The sequence below is a fragment of the Polistes fuscatus genome, unplaced genomic scaffold (assembly GCF_010416935.1).
Source record: "Polistes fuscatus isolate 324 unplaced genomic scaffold, CU_Pfus_HIC Scaffold7, whole genome shotgun sequence".
Lineage (NCBI taxonomy): Eukaryota > Metazoa > Arthropoda > Insecta > Hymenoptera > Vespidae > Polistes > Polistes fuscatus.
In genome coordinates this window covers 7336333-7357609 of record NW_025113151.1, presented here as the reverse complement: position 1 = coordinate 7357609, position 21277 = coordinate 7336333, and the positions used below count along the sequence as shown (strand labels likewise).

The 21277-nt window shown below is 29.7% G+C and overlaps 4 protein-coding genes across 6 annotated transcripts; 2 read left to right on the top strand and 2 right to left on the bottom strand.

Moving 5' to 3' along the window:
- Positions 1-57: 57 nt before the first annotated feature.
- LOC122524290 lies at positions 58-5665 on the bottom strand. Its single transcript, XM_043646451.1, has 20 exons — positions 5660-5665; positions 5161-5475; positions 4908-5017; positions 4651-4829; positions 4403-4563; positions 4141-4329; positions 3807-3937; positions 3553-3729; positions 2877-3202; positions 2756-2791; positions 2487-2683; positions 2137-2409; positions 1932-1994; positions 1628-1859; positions 1404-1552; positions 1211-1312; positions 918-1127; positions 667-849; positions 414-563; positions 58-319 (listed from the first exon to the last, which is right to left on the bottom strand). The coding sequence occupies exons 1-20, from the start codon at positions 5663-5665 to the stop codon at positions 113-115; spliced, it is 3396 nt and encodes a 1131-aa protein (XP_043502386.1). The 3' UTR covers positions 58-112.
- A 769-nt stretch (positions 5666-6434) lies between these two features.
- On the top strand, positions 6435-8761 carry LOC122524338 (E3 ubiquitin-protein ligase RFWD3-like). The gene is made up of 3 exons (XM_043646519.1): positions 6435-6688; positions 6878-7018; positions 7101-8761. The coding sequence occupies exons 1-3, from the start codon at positions 6667-6669 to the stop codon at positions 8597-8599; spliced, it is 1662 nt and encodes a 553-aa protein (XP_043502454.1). The 5' UTR covers positions 6435-6666; the 3' UTR covers positions 8600-8761.
- Positions 8762-8971: 210 nt separating this feature from the next.
- On the bottom strand, positions 8972-13582 carry LOC122524337 (ubiquitin-conjugating enzyme E2-22 kDa). The gene is made up of 5 exons (XM_043646517.1): positions 13006-13582; positions 11306-11458; positions 11063-11145; positions 10777-10940; positions 8972-10673 (listed from the first exon to the last, which is right to left on the bottom strand). Exons 1-5 carry the CDS (start codon positions 13066-13068, stop codon positions 10537-10539), a joined length of 600 nt encoding a protein of 199 aa, XP_043502452.1. The 5' UTR covers positions 13069-13582; the 3' UTR covers positions 8972-10536.
- On the top strand, positions 13125-20180 carry LOC122524336 (ribose-phosphate pyrophosphokinase 1). 3 transcript variants are annotated; one of them, XM_043646514.1, is made up of 8 exons: positions 13125-13192; positions 14527-14734; positions 15395-15578; positions 16444-16518; positions 17817-17840; positions 19326-19549; positions 19630-19963; positions 20026-20180. In XM_043646514.1, the coding sequence occupies exons 1-8, from the start codon at positions 13153-13155 to the stop codon at positions 20116-20118; spliced, it is 1182 nt and encodes a 393-aa protein (XP_043502449.1). In that variant the 5' UTR covers positions 13125-13152; the 3' UTR covers positions 20119-20180. The 3 variants fall into 3 exon arrangements, with proteins under 3 accessions (XP_043502449.1, XP_043502450.1, XP_043502451.1); XM_043646515.1 differs by lacking the exons at positions 13125-13192; positions 17817-17840; XM_043646516.1 differs by lacking the exons at positions 13125-13192; positions 16444-16518; positions 17817-17840.
- Positions 20181-21277: the final 1097 nt, after the last annotated feature.

Below are 21277 nucleotides of genomic sequence, written 5' to 3'. Positions count from 1 at the left end.
ATCGATCTCGCGACACAAGTAGAAAAAGAAATATAGTAGCTCTATTTTAATAAATACCGTTTAAAAGTGTTTAAGAGCATGTAAAAATGCTAAAAATATATGACATTGTCAATTAATAATTGCAGTCGCAAGAATCGTATCCCGCACCTAGCGTACCATCTCCTGGCAAACCAACAGGACTTTCTCCTTGTCCTTTAAAAACATTACTGTACGAAGTTTTTAAATAATTCACGTGTCCTTGTAATGATCTGATACGGCCTTGAGCTTGTTCGAAAGCTTCGTTTAAATTATTTATCTGACTTTGCATCTTTTGCCTAATCTGTATCGTATAAAAATACAAATATTTCATTTCGATGAACGTATATTAAATAAAAATGTATATGAGTTCACACAAGAGAGAAAGAATTGATTACCTCATCTCTATCCTTCTGTGCTGCTCTAGCTGTTGCTCTACACTGAGCTAGTTGTCTTTCCATCTCAGCTATCTGGCCTTGCATTGTTCGTCTCACTGTTTCGCATCTTTCTTTGGTACGTGCCACTTGTCTTGCGCTGTCTTCTCTTACCTTCAAGAAGATATTGTAAGCATCAGAAGAAATAAAAACAGAAAGAAATAACAAATATTTTCAAATTAAAATATGATTCCCCCATCTTTCTCTCTCATTATACTTGTTCGAGCATTGCAGTTAATTGTGTTATTTCATGCATCTTTTCATCTATGCGTTTCTGCAATTGTGCTTCGTGTTCTTCGAATCTAGCGAGTGTGTTTTTCATACGTTCATTGTCGTGTCTTAATTCAGCATTCTTCTTTTCTAACTCATCGAATCGTCCCGTACCAAGTCCTCTTTCCTCCTAAAATAAAATTGAACGAATAAGTCCATGTGTTTTAATTGTTTAATCCTAGGAATATTTAAACTTACTTGTAATGTTTGATGTTCGTTACGTAGCGCATCTAATTGACTTTGCAACGTTTGAATCTTATCCTTACATCCTAAAAGTTCTCGTGAAAGATCCTCGCAATTACGTTCGGCTACTAATCTCATTTGTTGAGCTTCTTGAAGTTTCATTTGTGTTTGCTTCAAGATGTCCGGCAAAGGTGCGAGTTCCGCGAGTTTTTCTTGAAATTGATTCTGTTATAAATTCATAGTAAAATTTATTTCATTTTCAATCAATATTATTTTTAATTAATAAATAATGATGAAAATTAATTTACTTTGACCCTTCCAATTTCTAATGTTACATTTTCATTCATTCTTGCATTATCCATCTCCATGAGGTCGAGTTGTCGACGTTGTTCCTCAACCTGTTGCTGAGCCTAAAATAGGTTCTCGTTAAATTTTTAATTTATCGATTCGATCAAAGAAAAATATGAATAAAATAAAAATTAAATTTTGTCGAACACGAACTTGTAAATATTTATTGCGATAATCCTCCAATTGAGCAGCTTGATCTTGAATCAATGATCGCAATTCTTCCAATTCGTCCTGTGCTTTTCCAAAACGTTGCCTGGCCATTATCAATGCTTGCTCTTGCTCCATCATCTGTTCTTTTTGTCCTAATTTATAAATTTAAAATTATTAACATCGTATATGCACATAAAAGCATTTAAACATTTATATAAAATGATTACCTTCGAATTTCTCTCTTTCGGCTTCTAAAGATTTCAAACGTTCCTGCGTGTCTATCAATTTTATTTCCATTCTTTCCTTATCTTCCTTAGAATCTCGGACTTCTTGTTTCAATTTTTCCATGTCGGTTCTAAGACAAGATACTTCGCATAATTTATTCTTGTAATCATCTTGAAGACGTGCGTATTGTTCTCGCAAATCACGTAATTGTTGTTGAGGACAAGTGCTTGCACCCTAACGAGAGAAAAACAAAAGTAATAAGGATCACACCTGAAATTATTTCGAATCTTGCCGAGTGATCCTTACCATTGGTGCAGTTATACAGGGCCCAGTACACATAGCAGACGTGGATTGTTGACTGATCTGCGCCTGACCAAAAACGAGCGTAAATGTCTTCAGAGCTGTATTTATTTATATCGAACATTATATGATTACTCAACTCAAAAACTTACTAATTAAATATAATAATTCTTATCAAATGAATATTATAAGCAAGAAACGTTGAAAATACCTTTGGCATAGACATGAGTGGAACGTTTCCATTCCCAGATGATGGAGAGATTGGGAGAGGCAATTGAGTACTTGGAATATAACTAGAAATCATAGAAGGTGAAAGACCACCGCAAGGTGGTGGTGGTGGAGGACAGCAGGCACATGGTGCACAGGGTCCAGAACATTTAAGCAACTTGCGTTGTTGTTCCAATTGTTGACGTTCTCGTTGAACATTCGCTAATTCTATTTGCATATTTCGTACTTCACACTCCATACTACCTAACTGTTGTGCCTGTACACGAATAGTTTATAGAAATTAAAATATAAGAAAAAAAATTAGGATACGAAATACGAAAGAAAAAACAATACCAATTGTTTCGTATTGTTCCCATAAATGGCAAACTTGTTCTCCAATTCGGCTGGGCAAACACCTCTAGGTGTTGGCTCGGGACAGACTTTAGGACAAACTGTTGGATTACGGAAACACATTTCTTCGGTTTGTGATGAACTTCTACTCAAAATACAGTTGCCTGTTCTCGATGCGCCACCTGCCAATCTAGATGATCCTAATATTAAAACAACAAATTTTTTATTAGTATTATTTTTTATTTTTGTAAGATTTGATAAAATATTCTTACCACAATCGTTTGAAGTCTTACGGCTGTGCGGATTCACTGAACAAATAAATAAATCAATGAATTAACAAATTTTTTATAAAACGTATACAAAATAAAAAGAGTAGGCTTTATATTTTTTTACCGCATATAGAAGTAGGCGATTGAACAGGACTATCGTAAGTAACGCAATATTTGCACTGGCAACAACCCTGATCCGGCAGCGATGAAGTAACTTGCGAATACGCTGGTAAAGATGAGACTGTTGGTGGTGAACAAGATGACCTACGTTCCGGATAGGCGTAACAGCAAGTAGGAGTAGTGATACGTTGATTTAAACAAGCCAATCGACGATTTAATTCCGTATTCTCCTTCACCATTAAACGTATTTCAGCTTGCAATCCGCATACCTTCCGTTGAAGACACTCGACAGCTGTATCTTTCTCCAATAATGCTTCTTCCAATTCGTATCTACAAATGTATTCCCAAAAAAGATAGACGAAATTTTTGTCAAGAATGGCATACACATAAATTCGAATTTCACGTTACAAATTGTGGATAAAATTAATTCATCTTTAAAGAAATTGTGTCATAAAGCTGTAAATGATCATACGGTGCTCGTCGAGCTTAAAAAATATGTCTTACGACATTCGTTGAAGAAAAACATTGATAGTTTGTTGCCACGGTGATTAATTAACTTTTTGTACAATTTCTTTGTTTATTCTTCGATTGTTTCGATATGAAATCGATTTTTGATTACTAATTTTAACTCTGTGTTTATGTTATTTGAAATTAATTATAATTACTCTTTACAAACGTACTTTCCACCTTCGAGTTGTGCGTTCTCTTTAACTAATTTTTCTTGCATAGTCAATGATTCAGTCAATTTTCCTGTTAAATTTTGCAAACATTCTTTCTTTCCTCCTCGTTCACCGTCCGCTATCACAATCTTTGGCATTTCGTCTTCTGTGTAACCACAGACGATCACTCTTGGAAGCCTTTAAATATATATAAAATAAAAGTCATATATATAAATGTGAATATATCATATTATAGAATTCATATATTATTTTACTTGTCTTCTTGATATTCTGGTTGAGGTAAATCAAAATGATCGCCTATCACAGGCACCATTTCTGCTTTGGGTGTTTCTTTATCATCTTTAGTTTTTTCAGCCGGTAAAATTTCGACCTCTTCTCCACTACCCTGTGTATAATGTATATTTGGAAATCACTCGAAAATCACATCATTTTTATGCGTAAAAGAATTAATAAAACATTGTAGGGATATAAGTTATTAGCAAATAAAAATCCTACACTACTCTGGGTATTAGTCAATTAACTGGAGTATCTTTAAAGAATTTCTTCCAACGTTAAAAAAAAAAGAAAATGACCAATAATAAATCTTACATCGATTGATTTTGTATGCGGAAAAGTTAACAATCCGAACATTTTAGAAAATGTTTCGCTAGTAGGATCAGTTAATCCTAACAGTCTCTGTAACTTTCGTGTCATTTGTTCAAACTCAGCTAACTTCGACATTAAATCCTCTTGCTTCTTTTGAATCACTATTGTATCCTCATCTGTTAATTCTTTTTTCTACAAAAAATGTTACATGCTAAACAATATAATTAAAATACGATACTACAGAATTTAAAAAAATAATATTTACATCAGCTAACTGAAGCATTTCTTTTTTTAATTTTTTAATTTCGTCTGCAACTATTTTACATCTTTCATCGGCTGCTTTCAATTCTGTTATCACGGACTCTTCCGCTAAAGGTGAAGTACTTAACACGGATTCGCGATGTCTTCCAGCTTGAACTGGTACACCTGTTTTATTTTATGGAATTGTTAAAAAATCTTCCGACTTATTTTTATTTACAGGAAAAAAAGAACAAGGAAATAAATTTAATGTACCCTCGCCAGCACCAGCTGGTATTGGATAAGATGGTGGAGAAGGTCCGTCATATTCTTTCGATGCTTGTTCAGTATCAGTTTGTATTTCTTCAACATTCTCTTCTTCTTCTTCTTGCAATACTTCTATAGATTCATCCGCCATTTTTTTATTTACCTGGTTTTCCTGCTCGATAGGGTTACTATAAAAAAAATATCAAAAAAAATGTATTATTTTTATACATAAAACTTTTGTGTTAAGAATTTTATTATTTTCTTACTTCAATGAATCTTTTTCATTCGAATGATTTATTATTTCTTGCGAATTTACGTTCGGTTCTTCACTTTCTTCTAACGTATTATTCGCAACAGAATTGTCTTCTTCGATTTTCTAAAAAAAAAATTCGATTGAACTTTTCATCATTAATAATTATATGTTTATATAAAAAAATGTTATACCTGTTTTGAAATATTTGTAATATTCGGAAATAATTCGATAGTTTTTGAAATTGAATCTCCTGCCAAATGTTTCACGTCCTTAAGACTTTGTTTTTCAAAAACGATATTTTTCTTATATTGCTGAATTTCAACTAGATTTATTTTAGATAAATGCAAAGGTTTTTTTATATCAAATAAAGATTCCAAGGATGCAAATGTATCTCTTTTTAAGCACGAATCATTTCCATGTTCTCCGTTACTTTTTTGAAGTTTTCCTCTTTGTAAACGTCGACGTTTTATGTCAAACAATTTTTTATTATTTTTTCCAGACTTCTCCAAATCAGATCCGTGAATAGATGTTGTAGAATTTTTTGGTGAATTTAAATGATTCAATGCGCACAGCCGTCGCGTCTACAATTAATTATTTATAATTCTTATTATTTTTTATAATAATTTAATATTTTATATTTAAAATAAGTGATAATGATTAATCGACAAAAATTGAATAGCCCTTTCTTTTGTTGCGTTCATTATAAAATAATAAAAATAAATCCGCGCTTTTGCAACTACGTGTACTCATAGTTCTAATTTTTACCTTCATTCTTTTACCTTCGTAACAACACCGTTCTTCGTACAATTCCTTTAAATTCTTGTCTAATATATAAAATATTTATTATTTGTTATATTTTTTATTTATTATTTTTGGCGAAGACTCGGTGTTGATATCAAATAGCGGCGAACAATTTTTAACGTCTTAAAAACCGAAGCTGAAATATAAAATATTTTAATATTATTATTATTAATTTCTTCAAATTATATTATATTGGAAAAAAATAAAAATTTGACGTGTCACTCACTTTATAGAGACTGTAATTGAAAAAATATAAACACGTTACGATCATCTTTTATCTGCCAATAATTTCATTCGATTAGAAACGTATTATTTGAATGTAGTTATTGTAACTATGGTACAAGTAACATGAAAGTATTAATAACATATATATTTTTACATAAATATTATAATTATATTAATTGTAACTAAAGTAATATAATCATATATCAATAACAGAAATTAAAACAAATATTACCTTAATAAATATAAAATTAATAAAGTAACCTGGAACTAAAGATACTATAACATTATAAGGAGTTTTGAAAATTCAATTTCTTATTAGTGGCAAAATATTTGACTAATCTTTCAAAATTGTCCCTAATAATAAATAACAATTTTTATTAGATATACATCTATGTAAAATATATAAAAACATTTATATATATATAAATCTCTTCTTTTAATAAAATTATTTAATGTAAACCAATAAAACTTTGAAATCTTTTTCATTTGAAAATTTACTACTAGCGCTGTAGTCGCAGCTCGACTTATCATAATAAATCCCGTGTTTCTAGGTTGTGTTTACTTACATAGAATCATTGATATAATAAAAAACTATTTTCTATTAAGATAATTAAAAGCAAACAAATATTTTGTATCATCAAGTCAAATCTAGGATCGTTAAGAATAATCAAATACTTAATAATGTAGACAAACTATATCAAAATGAATGTTAACATAAAATAATAATATCTTAAAAAAACAAGAAAATGGAAGAAAATATGGATTACAGTTAAGTATTATTCTATGATATTATTCATAAATATAAAAGAAAAAAATAAATAAAGTAGTTGCTAATAATCATGGAGTCAATGCGACTTTAAATAAGAAAGAAAAAAAATAAATAAAGAACTAATAACATAGATTAAAAGATTGTTAATATTGCAAATATATTAATATATTTTTTTATTATTCTTGCAGGTGACAATGAATTAGAAGAAAGTAATGATGCATCTGAAATAATAATTATTGAAGAAAATGTATTACCATCCAACAACGAAGAAAGTAATTCGAACACCGACACTATTATCGAAAATATAAGTAGTAAACCAGTTATAAAATGTAAATATAGAATTCTCTTTATCATGTATAAGAGAATATTTATTCTATCTACATATTGTATATAATTTCATTTTTAATTAAGGTGAAACAGCCTCTGGGACAAAAAAATCTCTGGAATGTGATAATGATAAAAGTATAATAGAAGATTCCGATCAAGTGTGTTCTATTTGTTTGGAATCATGGACAGCAACTGGAGATCATCGCTTGTGCTGCTTACGTTGTGGACATTTGTTTGGACGCAGTTGTGTTTTAAAATGGTTACAAGTTTCTTGTACATCTTCTAACAGAAGATGTCCACAATGTAACATGAAAGCTCATTTAAAGGACGTTAGGAATTTATATGCTAAAAAATTAATATCTGTCGATAACTATGAACTTGAATTAGTGAAAAATCAATTGTCACTTGTAATGGTTGAAAAAAATCGCCTTGAATCAGAATTATCGACTAGCAATATGCGACAAAAATTATACGAAGAACAACTGACTAATATGAAAACTTATATAGCTGATCTACAAAGTCAATTAAATACAGTTAAGGGGGATTTGAATCACTGTATGAAAAACGAATTAACAACAAGCACTAACTTTTATCTTGAACATTCTTTAGAGATTTGTAAAGAGGATGGTTGTCGTGTGTTAGATTATAATCCTTGGTATGGATTATTGGTCGTTTCGCAAAAATCAGAAAATCCCTTATTTAAAGGATATGGTGTCAAAAAAATAGATGTGGAAACCTTTGTATCACGAAAATTTCTTTTTCTTCATTCTCAACCTATAAGAGACATTAATTTTCACCCTTCACAACAGAATATACTTCTAAGCGTTGGCTTTGATAAAACTGCTAAATTAATTGATATGCGTAGCAATGTTATAATGCATTCCTATAAAACAGATTTTACATTATGGAGTAGCTGTTGGTCAAGCGATGATACTAATATTTTTTTTGCTGGTGCTCAAAACGGATCAATAATACGATTTGATATTAGAAATACTTTGGGTCCTGTTGATAATTTACCGAGTCCTTGTGATAGATCGCCTGTTGTTTCTTTAGCATCAGTACCAGCATATGTAGGAAATGGAATCACTAAAGGTGGATTTATAGCATGTCATTTAAACAGTTGTAACGCATACGAACTTATAGGATCCACATATATATACAAAAAAATGAATTTGCGAGGTCCTTTTTTTTCCGCACGTTATGATAAAAAAGATAATCATGCTTTAATATCTTGTCGACCTAACGAACGAACACCTCAGGCAAGACATATTGTATGTTCTATTGAAAATGGAAATGATAATACGGTCTTATGCAATGTTATACATACGTTTAATGCTGGACATTCTCAACGCCTTTTGTCACGGCCTTGTCAAGTATCTGTTGAAAACGACACACTAATTGCAGCCCATCAAGAATCTACTGAAAGCATTCCATTCTGGAGTATGACAACTGGCAATCAAGTTCACAATCTTCAAGTATCTGATTCAATCATAGATATGTGTTCTTTCAAATTTAACGATAATGTATATTTAGCAACTCTTTCCACAAGAATGCTTAGAATGTACAAACATAACTCCTTGTGACAATGATACTTTCCTATCTATTTTACTGCTTAATCAATTAACTTATATTTGATTTATAAAGAACATAATTTAAAAATATTACATGTAAATATTTACTTTGAATGTAATAATAACTTATGATTCTACTGAGGAACTATAAATATATATATATTTTGATACCTATTTTATACAATATTGTATTCTACCTATATTATTGTTTACAAACTTTTTTTTAATAAAAAGATTTTGGTAATATAAAGATAAAAGATTTATAACTAATCAATTATTAGTATTTTGTTTTTCTAATTTGAATATATACAGGACACCCTGTATATATAAAGTGGAAGTATAAGTCATGTTAAAAATTAAAAATAAGAGATCTACTCGAACAAGGATTCTTACTTTGGTTTAATTGAATTGACATGCGTTTGAAAAGAGAACCGTATTCGATACAATTGTCTCAATATTACATAAAAATTAGAGAAATTCAATTATATACTACATATTTAATATTTTCTCATATACAATATAAAATTTGTTTATTTCTTTGTTTTATTCTTTTTCTTTCTTACTTTTTTTTTCATCGAACTCGTATAGTAAGTAACTTTATCAGATTAATTTAAGAAGAATTTTTATAAATCAACTTTTTTCCCATGGAACATAGAAATTTGCTTCGATAAACATTTGTTTTTTTAACTAAATAGCATGAAAATTTACAATGTATGTGCATAGTACCTTTTCATACTGCAAGATCTTAAATAATTTGTTCGTGCATTAAGATGCACTTAATGTAATGGATATTTTTTGTATACGTTTTGAATAACATAATAGTAATATGAATATATAAATGCAGTTAGTCTGAGTCTGGAATGTCAATTATTAAATTTGAATACAAAATAATATTTCTATGTGCATATGAGGTGATCATCAAGAATCAGGTCATCGTCCATAACCCAACACCAGAAATGTACAAAATGTAAATATTAACAATATGGTATTTAAGTGTATGAACGTTTTTATAAATACAATCTAACATTATTAAATTTTCATCTATTTCAGTAACATACATTCCGAATCTAATCACAATTACACTTCTGTATGATTTTAACAAAAGAAGTGTAGGGAAATAATATTGAAGATTATTAAAAAAAAGAAACATGTTTTCTGTCTTAATACATGTTCTTGTATAAGAAGCATCGTATTATGTATTGACTTCTGTAACAAATCAATGATATGCTAGGCACTGTTCATAAAGAGACTTCAATACAGTACCAAAAAGAATTTATTTTCTTTTTTTTATTTTACTGGTCTAAAAAGAAAAAGAAAAAACGAAATATTTATGAAAAAGGTATATGTAATATCCTGACCTATCGAATTTATGAACAGAGAATGAAGAAAAGACTTTTATGTGCTTGTTTTGCGTTCAACACAAAATAAAAAAAGAAATACACACTCAACCATTTCAAACATTGTACAATTTTATATATATATATAAAAATAATTAAAAAAAAAAAAGAATATATATATAAAGACGTAATGAACACACTACTGAATTTCCATAACAGTTAAGAAATATTCTTGGATAGTACAATATCATCATCATCGGGTCGGTCGAAATAATTAAAATTAAAAACTAAAATTTGTTGTTTGTGAATCTTATCTTTGAGATATATATAGCTACTTATCAATTTTGTTTTTATGTTGTTTTGCTAAATTTCTTTCAAAACCTGTGTTTTATAAATCAAGCAGAGAACTACCAAAGATATCAAATCAGACATACTGAATGTTCTTCTTTCTTCTTCTTTTTTGGTTTTTTATAGTAGAAATATTGTTGTTAAAAAGAGTTGAATTTGATTATAAAAACTGCTATGGTATAATTAGTTGAGTGTGTTGTTACAGAAGTTCCTAAATGACAAAATGAGTGGTCTTTGTATGATGAATTAACTGTACAGTTATCACTAACTGAAGAGCTGTTCGGTGGCACGTTCCAAATCCCAATTATATGAGGAAAGAGCAACTCTTGCATTATGTTCTTCAATTCCCATATCCGTTAATCTTCTTATTTTTTCATCTAGTTCGGGCATTTTTGCGGGTCCTACAATCATTAATAATAAATTTAATATATCATTCATTTAAGTAAAATAAATGTTTATCTTGTGTTAATGCAACAAAGAAAAGAAAAAAAAGAATATTCATACCACCCGCATATACAAATGTCCAATGTTTAGCAGTTTGACGGAACATGTCAGGCTGCTCTTTATATTGTTTAGCTACTACTGCATCCTGAGGATCATCAGGTTCTGCCGCAGATAACAAGGCTTGTAATGACAGCAATACTGTTCGTAAGGTCATTGCAGCTGCCCTTGAATGTAAGGATAATGATAAAAAATATATTTTGTGTTGTAAGTATAAATTTGTAAGCTAATTTATACATCAAATTTTTTGAATGATATATCAATAGGTATAGAATACAGAATTATATACCATTGGTCTTTTAATATATCCAAACAAATAGCACCTGTGACGGAAGATATGTTGGGATGCCATATTTTTGTTATAAAACGAACCTATAAAAAAAAAACAAATTAAATTAAATAAAAATAATTAAATGATCAATTGTAATGTATACAAACTACAATATACAATACTTAGATACGACATAATAGTTATTATCACGAATGAAAACGATCAAGATATTAAAGACATATTAACTTACAAAGTGCTTACTTTAGGAGGATTGAAGGGATACGTCTCAGGTACTTTGATTTCAAGTACAAAATTACCTCCTTCATAAGGTGTATCTGGTGGTCCAGCTATTTCCCCTTTTAATTCAGTAAAGCTATCATTTACCAATTCGACTTTGATTGCGCACTTTGCAACCTGTAGCAAAATATAAAAAACAATGTAATAGTCTGAATAATAAAAAGAAAATTCATGATAATGAAATTGTATAAGTAATAAAATGTTCTGTTAAAAACATTTGATAAAAGAGGTAAAATTACATGAATTATTATTATTAATAACATTATTATGCTAGAAAAAGGAAGAAACAGTTGAAAGTAGAGGAAAACAAGATATAAATCATGCTGTGATGAAAATAAATAATACACATGTTTACATTTTAAAATTATAGCAAATGTAAATGAGAAGTTTACACAATATGACAGATAAGAATCATTAAGAAAACAAGACTATATATACTAAGTGACCTATCTAAATTAATATTTTATATGTTGTTAACAAATAAGTTATTAGATTCTATTGAAAAAGTACATCATAGTATTTTCATAACCCTTGAACCGAAGGATAGATAAGAGAAAGCATTACAAAATATGTCCTATAATGATAACATTTAATTTCAACATGGTATGTATATATATAATGATTACAAAATTCTCATAAAGCTATAATATTTTTTGTTTATACACAAGTACGTAGAGAAGCTATTTGTTATTGGAAAATTAATTTAATAGAGAAGTTAATCTGATGGAGAAGCATAGAGTAACTAAGGAAATAAAGTGTATACAAGAAGAGGACAAATCAGGTATGCAGATAAGAGCAATAAAAATAAAAGTAGAATTTATTCTAATCCGTTCATATTTATTTCGACAAGAAAGGAGAGAAAAGAGAAAAAGAAATAATAAAAATGTCAATCATTAATATAATCTCATCGGGCTCATTATCTGCTATTAAATCGAAAAATACGATACGATATGACACATAAAACGGGATCGATCGTAAACTAGCTACTATTTTCGCTGACTCAGCAAGAACATAATTCGGTTACTTCGACTTTACATAACACAACAGAGTGCCCACATTAAATATCGTAGGCGTTGAAAGACGAGAAATATGTATTTTTTAATATAATTATATCACGAAGGAGATAAGATTTTAATTCGAAGATAATTCTTCTCGCATATATTCGAGTTCGCGATTATCTCATTGTTCGCTTAAAAGCACGAAATTAATATTTAGAGTTAGAGAAAAAGTCTAACGTTCATCTGGATTAAAACGTGTCCTCATACAATATAATGACTGACAAGCGTTTAATCGTGCATTCGTTGAATACAACAGGTGATTTCGCGCTTTATTCATGACACAACTCGTCCAAATAAGTAAAAGTAGTCGAAAAGTTGAAGTAGAAGTAGAACTTTTGGAGTACATCCTCTTTTTTATTCGGTTCTCCCTCTTTCTTTATCTATCTATTTATCTCTATCTCTTTCTGTCATACCATGCACATGATACGTGTGAGATAAAGAGAAAACTATGAAAGATAAAGGAAAAGGCGCAAAAGCCGCATATATCATAACTGTAAAGCACTTCTTCTCCTAAGCGCATTCATTGATTCGAGATCGAACCCTGTGTATGCGTTTAAGCTCTGTATTCGTTGTTGCAAGAGGTGATGATGTTCCTCCTCCACTCACCTCCTCGCTCTTTATAACCTCTTTGAATTCCCGTTTGATTCGCTGCGCCGCGATGTTCGCCATAGTTTCCGAATCTTTAACGCGCGACGTCGTCGTTGTCGTCAGCACGCTCCTCTCATCGTCTTTTCGAATCTCGCGTCTTAACGAATGGAATCGAGGAAGAACTGCTGCTCTTCAGCGTCAGCCGGTAACGCGCTCTCCACGATTATGTTCTTCGTCCTCTCCGTCAACTCTTTCTCTCTCTCTCACTCTCTCTCTCTCTTTCTTACTTTCTTTCTTTCTCTCTCTCTCTTTCTTTCTCTCGGGCGCGTACTTCTCTTTCTTCGCGATATGTCGTGTGTCGTCGTTAGAAAAAACCTCGTATTTTCCACGCGATCCAGCTGAGAAATATTAGGGACGAGGAAATCTTTAAATGACTTCTTCTCTTAATTATTCTTCTATTCTTTTATTATTAAATAAATTTCCGCTCGTGCGGACGCATCTAACAACTTGTCGTTGTACCTATTGCCGCTCTGTCGGCGCCACATTGATGATGAATAAAAAGCTGACTGTCAATTGTTCTCTCGTACTCTCGTACTCTTTCTCTCTCTCTCTACCTATCTATCTTTACCCTTTCTCTTCTGCTTCTCTCCTCTTTAATGCGCACACTCATCAGTTTGTCTAAAATCACGGCGCCATCGCGCATATCAAATTGCCGCCAAATTGTGAATTCGCCGGAAATATCTCGCCCTATCCGTTCATTCGCTTATTATCGTTCAAGGACGTTTTAACTGTATAAAAAAAACAAAAAACTTTCGATCAAGATTATTGCCTTCTTTTATCCTCGAGAACACGTGTCTTTTTTTTCTCCCTCTCTCTTTCGCTTAATATATTTACTATTGCATACCACTTTTTCTTTCTCTCTCTCTCTCTTTTCTTCTCTCTCCTACTTTTTCAACTACGTTGATTATCAAAAAATCGCATAAAAAAAATAAAGTAGTATTACTATTATCTGCTCACTTATCTTTTTCCATTCCTATTAGTATTTATAAGAGATGTAACGTATTAAATTATTATTATTATTATTATACTTTTCTTTCATTTTTTTTGTATATCCCAAGGTCAATGAATGAACGACGTTTTACGCGCCAAATTTTTGTTGGCTTTTTTTAAAAGAATGTATTGTATACTGTGTATACGATATATGCAGCATCGTAAAGAAACGAGCAAGCATGCTTTGCAACAAAATGGTGACATGGGGGTATATGCCGCGTGATGTTAGGAAACTGAAATCTAACGCATGTTTCTCCTTTTTTATTTGTTGTCTTCTTCATTTTCTTGATTAAACAATGAAAGACGTATGAGACTATGTCGTAAAAGATCTAATGACGATAAGAAAATGAAAGAGAATAATAATATTTAACATAGTAATAATATCCGATTTAAAGTGGGCGGAGCTAAGACTCGTTACGTTACTTCCGGTGGCGCAGAGAAGGGATGTATACCATTGGTTGGGGGTTTTCGGTACTTTCTGTTTTTCAGTTATGCCTGTGTCGCAGCCAGTGCGTGCTAAGAGTTTGTTACGGGCAAACTTGGAAAATTCTCGTGCTAGGTTATTACAAACCAGGATGCCGAATATCAAAGTATTCAGTGGTACATCTCACCCTGAGCTTGCTCAACGAATTGTTGACAGGCTTGGGATTGACATTGGAAAAGTTGTCACGAAGAAGTTCAGCAACCTCGAGACATGGTAATGATCGTTATTTCCAATACCTTAACCACGTTTATTCTTATCCCTTTAATGGGTTAACATTGAAGTATAGACCACGTGTCACTGTGTAATTTATAAATATTATTTTTAGTTGAATCTATTCCTCTACAAAGCATACCGCAAACTATTTATTTTTATGTTAACGTTTTATCATTTCTATGTTTTTAATGTCACCTCACCGATAAACACATGCACTCACAGAAAGAAGAACCGGTGTGCTTGTTTGCTTGCGTTTTATCTCATGCGCAATTCTATCGATGTAATGTTTCGATTATTATTACGTTAATCGAAACAATAGTTTTTTCTTTCGCTAATGTTTCTGTTTTATTTTTGATACGCAGTATAAATTTTCCGATATAGTATAGATCTGTCCTCGTCGCGTGTAATGTCTATAGAGCTTCCTTCTCACACACATGATTAGATATGTTTAGTCAAGCACAAGATTATATGTATCTTATTAACAGTAATCATGAAATTTAATATGATCACTGATAAATATATATTATTTATATCGCGTAATTTAATATAATATATGTTCATATTCCACTAGTATGTAATTTTAGAAATTAAAAAAAAAAGAAGAGAAAAACAAAAATCTATAATTATTAAAATATTCTTTTTATTCTATATTCTAAACAGCGTGGAAATAGGAGAATCCGTCAGAGGAGAAGACGTGTACATTGTTCAAAGTGGAAGCGGAGAAGTTAATGATAATTTGATGGAACTTTTGATTATGATCAATGCTTGCAAAATAGCATCTGCATCCAGAGTTACAGCGGTAATCCCGTGTTTCCCATACGCAAGGCAGGATAAAAAAGATAAGGTAAGATGAGAACTAATTATTTAAATTATTATTAATATTACTTTTTTTTTTAATGTTATTTTTTAAGTTTTTGCGAGACTTATTTTATTTTATCCTTCCCTAATTTTTTATTATTGAGCTATTTACGAGAATAAAAAAATGATTCTTTTTTAATATCGATGTCACAACCCATTTTTATACAGCTGATTTTAAAACCTTGTATCAAAGACTGGTGAGTTATAAGATTTGTGCAAATGTTTTGTATTTTTTAGTTTTCTTCATTTATAGGACATGTGTAGTATTAACATTTATGGTCTTTAATTAATATTAACTATGTATTAAATATTTTATATGATATGATTAGTAAAGTTGCAAAGTTGATGTGTTTTTTTAATTGTAATAAGTAACACACATAAATAGTAGAAAGAACATATAATAATTATATTGAATAGTTTCAAATATCTTAATAATTTATGCCATAGATTAATATAATTGTGTTTATATGAATGAAATGAATATTAATTTCTTAAGAGAGTAGTACTGTTTATATCATCTATACCTTGGGATAGTAATAAATCCTGTTTGCATAAGTTAACTTTATATAATGATATCCTTGAAATTTTATTTTAATACTATTCGATAACACTTTCATTCGTGATCTACTTTGTCGCACACACAAGAGCGTCTATTATCTCAAGAAAAGAGAAAATTATCTTTCTGCTTACAGCTTTTGATACATGTTTTTTACAGTTTAAATTCTGTTGTCGATGTTAAATGTGCCATTAAAATGTAAAATTAATTGAAAAGAAAGAAAAAACTTCAACTGGAAGGAAACTTCTTCTAAAAGCAGAAGTAAAAATTGTTTTTGTCTGTGATATCTTCACAGGGAGGCGATGGTGGTGACAAGTCGAATTCCAATAAGAGTCTTATTGTCATGAAGTCAAACGAGTGGAAATTCAGGGTAACTTCTAGCGGATATTATTTTTTATTCTTCTCAGTTAAATATTTAACTTTGCAACAACATCAACAACAAACAAATGGAGTATCATGTTACGGATGCAAGTTTTGGCAATTTCATATCCATGAAAAAATATGCTTATGCCTTTTTTCTGCTTTTAATATCATTGGCCTGCATTAGATGGTATCTTTATTATTTATTACAGGGTCCTTTTATCATTTATGAACACTCATGGTACCAATTTAGGAAAGTTTTAGATAAATGAATAGCATAGTCTTGCAAAAGTAACTATTTATGTACTATGGCTCCAAAAATATTTATATAACTAATCAGGAATTTTTAATACTTTGTTAAATATTATTTATTGAATATACAACCTTAGACAACCACGGAATAATATTTGAAGCTATTTTATAAAAGACAAAGCTTATTATGCAATCAAAAGAAAATATTATACAAGTATTTCAATAATAAGAGGCTTATCTAGGGTTGTTTTTGTAACAAAAATGCATGTTTTAATCAATATCAAGTAATTGCAGCATTACCAAAAAAGAGAGATCTCTTAATGTTAATGCAATTAATCTTTTCATATCTCACAATTCAACTATTTCATTAATATACAATATAATCATGATTATTAAAAACAGTATAATTAAAAAATTTCAAATTACATTGGGATTTATAATCATTTTAATAGCTGCACTTATTCTTGAATTTAGGACAGAAGAAGCATAATAGGAAATAAATTATTTCTTTGGTTGAATCAATAAGCACGTTCTATAAAATTCTAATTCACATAATATTTTTCCTGTAACTGTTTATTTTTTTTATTTATTTATCTATTTATTTTTTTATTTATTCATGTTATTGACTTAATGACGTATGCTGATGAAAAATGATTTGGTATATTACAAATAGCACTTTGGTGCAGAAATCATCATCGTTGCATTGCAAATGCATTACACATCATTTATCAACAATCAAAATTCTAAAGGTTATCAAATGTAAGATAACTTCTTGTATATGTGTGTTGGAAAACAACTGATAAGTTTCATCGAGGGGGTCCTTATACCTACGCACATTACATGAGAGATATAATATCGGTATTTTCTAGATTATAGTATAAATAGATGCATTTCTTAGTATTTATATAAGGCATTTACATATTTAAATAAGTTTTGTTTAGGAACGTTAAAAAAAGAAACTAAATATTTAAAAACTGATATTTATGTTAATATCGGTAAAATTAAACAAAATATACAAAGGTTGCTTTATGTTTCTGAATAGTTGGGTATTTTCAGGATACTCTTCCCGACCTGTCTACAGTGAGTATTTAAGAGCAACAAGATTGTCGAGTGAAGCGTTTGTAATGATAGCTCAATGAACCATTCAAATTATAATATTTCTTTTTTAATTCGATATCAGCAAATTTTATTTGTAGGACTAACAAAACTTATATTCGTTGCTATATAGTACAATGGTACCCCCATGAATGAATGACTGATAGAATTAACGAATGAGTAAATTGAATGGATGATAAATTGTATTTAAAAAAAAGAAAACAAGAAATTAAAATTAAAAAGAAAACATATTATTACTGACATATGAATGAGAGGGCAAAATATTAATATAATAGCACTATACATACATATATCATTAATAATCCATCTATGGGGTACATTGATGTGTGCTTGTGGGTACTAATAAAAACATAGCTTAAAATGGTGTCATTTTCTTTCATATACTAATACGTAGAGAGAAAGAGAGAGAGAGAAAGGAAAAAAGAATAAAAGGTAAATTAAAGATGCCTTATTTGAACATAATGCTTTAGCGTTAAAAAATCAATTTGTGCTGTCTTGATAATGGATTTTCATATTTAAGATAATTAAGGTTTGAAATAATGAAAGTATATCTTAACACATAATTGCTTTTATGAAATTTCTATTATATCTAATATAAGAGAAAATAAAAAACATGTATTGATTTATTCCATATCTTAAGATTGTGCACACAATGCATTTCAGTGTATAACAAACAACATGCTATAAGAAACATATGCATAATGATATGCTTGATGTTTATCAAGATGTTATTTGAAAGAAATTCTTTAAAATAATATGTTAATGTATTTTTAAAAAAGCATATACATCGCGATATGTTTGCTGTGTGAGATACTATAAAAGATCGACATGTTTCCTATCTATGATTAACTACTATCTATTTTTAATCTGATTAAGTGTTTGCCCTCTTGTTCAATACTTATTATCTTTTGCTACACGAAGGCAAAGGAGAGTTGAGATGCATTGTGCTGTTATGATTTCCTAACTTTTTTCAATACTTTGCTTTAATTATAGTTTCTGTTGAGTCTAACTGGGGTGCATTTGCAACACATCTTTGACCTTTTTTATATATAATGTTTATTCCTGTCTATATTTTTGTATCAGTATTCAAAGTATTTAGCATTTGGCCATTGTATTTATATTTTGTCCCCTCTACAACAAAATTTTTAAAAAGAAATTAATGATGTTTTTATATTTGTATATATATTTAAATATAGGAGAAATCATATGAGAATATAACATCATTTAACTGCTGAACAATCAAAATTTTTTAAATAAAAGAATGTATTATATATTCTTTCTCAGTTTTACTGATACAGCAAAGGTGTAATTGTTTTTTAACAGGCAGGCTGCTTAAATAATTCTAACGGTATCTATTTTTTTTTTATTACAGGAGATATCCGGTTGCAAATGGACTTGAGGGACTCATTAATATACTTGTATTACTAATGATGTAATTATATTTTACAGAGTCGTGCACCAATCTCAGCTAAATTAGTAGCAAATATGCTGTCAGTGGCAGGGGCTGACCATATAATAACCATGGATCTGCATGCCAGTCAAATACAAGGCTTCTTTGATATTCCGGTCGACAACTTATTCGCCGAACCAGCCGTTTTAAAATGGATTAAAGAAAATATCGTCGAATGGAGGAATAGCATTATAGTTTCTCCAGACGCTGGTGGTGCCAAAAGGTAGGAAATAAAGAAAAATGTAAAAGATGAAATATTAGATAGAATGTAAGAGTAATCTAAAATAATTTAATGTTTTTCAGGGTAACGTCAATTGCTGATCGACTCAATGTCGAATTCGCGCTTATTCATAAAGAAAGGAAAAAGGCGAATGAAGTGGCAAGTATGGTACTAGTAGGTGACGTTAAGGATAGGGTAGCAATATTGGTCGATGATATGGCTGATACATGTGGCACAATATGCCATGCTGCGGAAAAACTTTTAGAGGCTGGCGCAACACAAGTTTATGCCATTCTTACACATGGAATTTTCAGTGGACCAGCTATTAGTAGAATCAATAACGCATGTTTCGAGGCGGTCGTAGTAACTAATACCATTCCTCAAGATGAACACATGAAAGATTGTCCGAAAATACAGGTAATAAGAGTAATTAAATTTCTATTGTCAATCATGTATTAAACGATTGAATTAACTTTTAGTGTATCGATGTCTCAATGATGTTTGCCGAAGCTGTCAGAAGGACCCACAATGGGGAATCTGTATCGTACCTATTCTCTAATGTGCCATACTAGGTTTAAAATTTATTATAGTATACTCTTCTAATAATGAATGAAGAAAAAGAATGTAGTCTTTTTACATTTGTTTATTATTATTCTTAGTTTAATCAAAAACTATTGCCTTCATCAGTTAATGAGGGAATAATATTTTTAAATTCATCAGATCTTTTCTTCCTTTACTTTCATTTTTTTTTTTTTTTATTTCTTTTTGGTGACGATTGTTGATGGAAATTATAGTAATGTATATCTGCCATTATGTCAGAGTTTTCAGAATGGTATGTTTGTAGCTGTTAGATTGATAAGTAGATTTTTCGCGAGTTAAATTTATTTTATTATATATATGCTAAGAAATAAGAAAATCTAACGAAATCATTCTAATTATAATGTCTGCTGATTTGAATAATCTGTAAACATATAACTTCATTCTATGAATTTTAATTTATATAGTAGCATTTATAAATGCCTTCGAGTGAGATCAACATTATGTTGATAAATAATTAAAAAAATAGTTCATGTATTTAGAATACATAACAAGAAAATTTAATAGTTTCCTTAATTTAAATACGTGCTCTATAAGAAAATTAACAATGCATAAATTCACATAAAACAACAATTGAGCATAATATAATTATTATCGAAAATATTTTACCATTGTTGATGGTAAATACAAGATCTGCAATATATCAATTACTCATATAAATTAATACCAATCTTACACCCAGTAAGTTATAACAAAAGAAAAAAGAAATATATAAATAATATGAAAATTGCGGTAATTAAAAATTTTTTATATATATTATATCAATATTTACCTCACATATAATATCTTAATACTATAATAAGAGTTTAGTAATTAAAGAAAGTTAATTATTTGTATTGACCTATAATTTTTTTCTTACTGCGAATAATATTAATTATGAGTTTGATAAAAATATCTGCAATTTATCTTGGACCAATAAATAAAAAATAATTAAATACAATCAATATGTAATCCAATTTACGTCTAAAAAAATGTTTATTTTTTCTTAAAAGTAATCTTTGTTGTTAAACTGGGTATTATAAAAAAAACAAATAAATAAAAAAAAATAAAACCAAAGCAATATTACATTGTAGCTTATTGATATCCAAGAAATCATCAATTTAGCATAAAGAAAGGTCAATTAATAAAGATTAT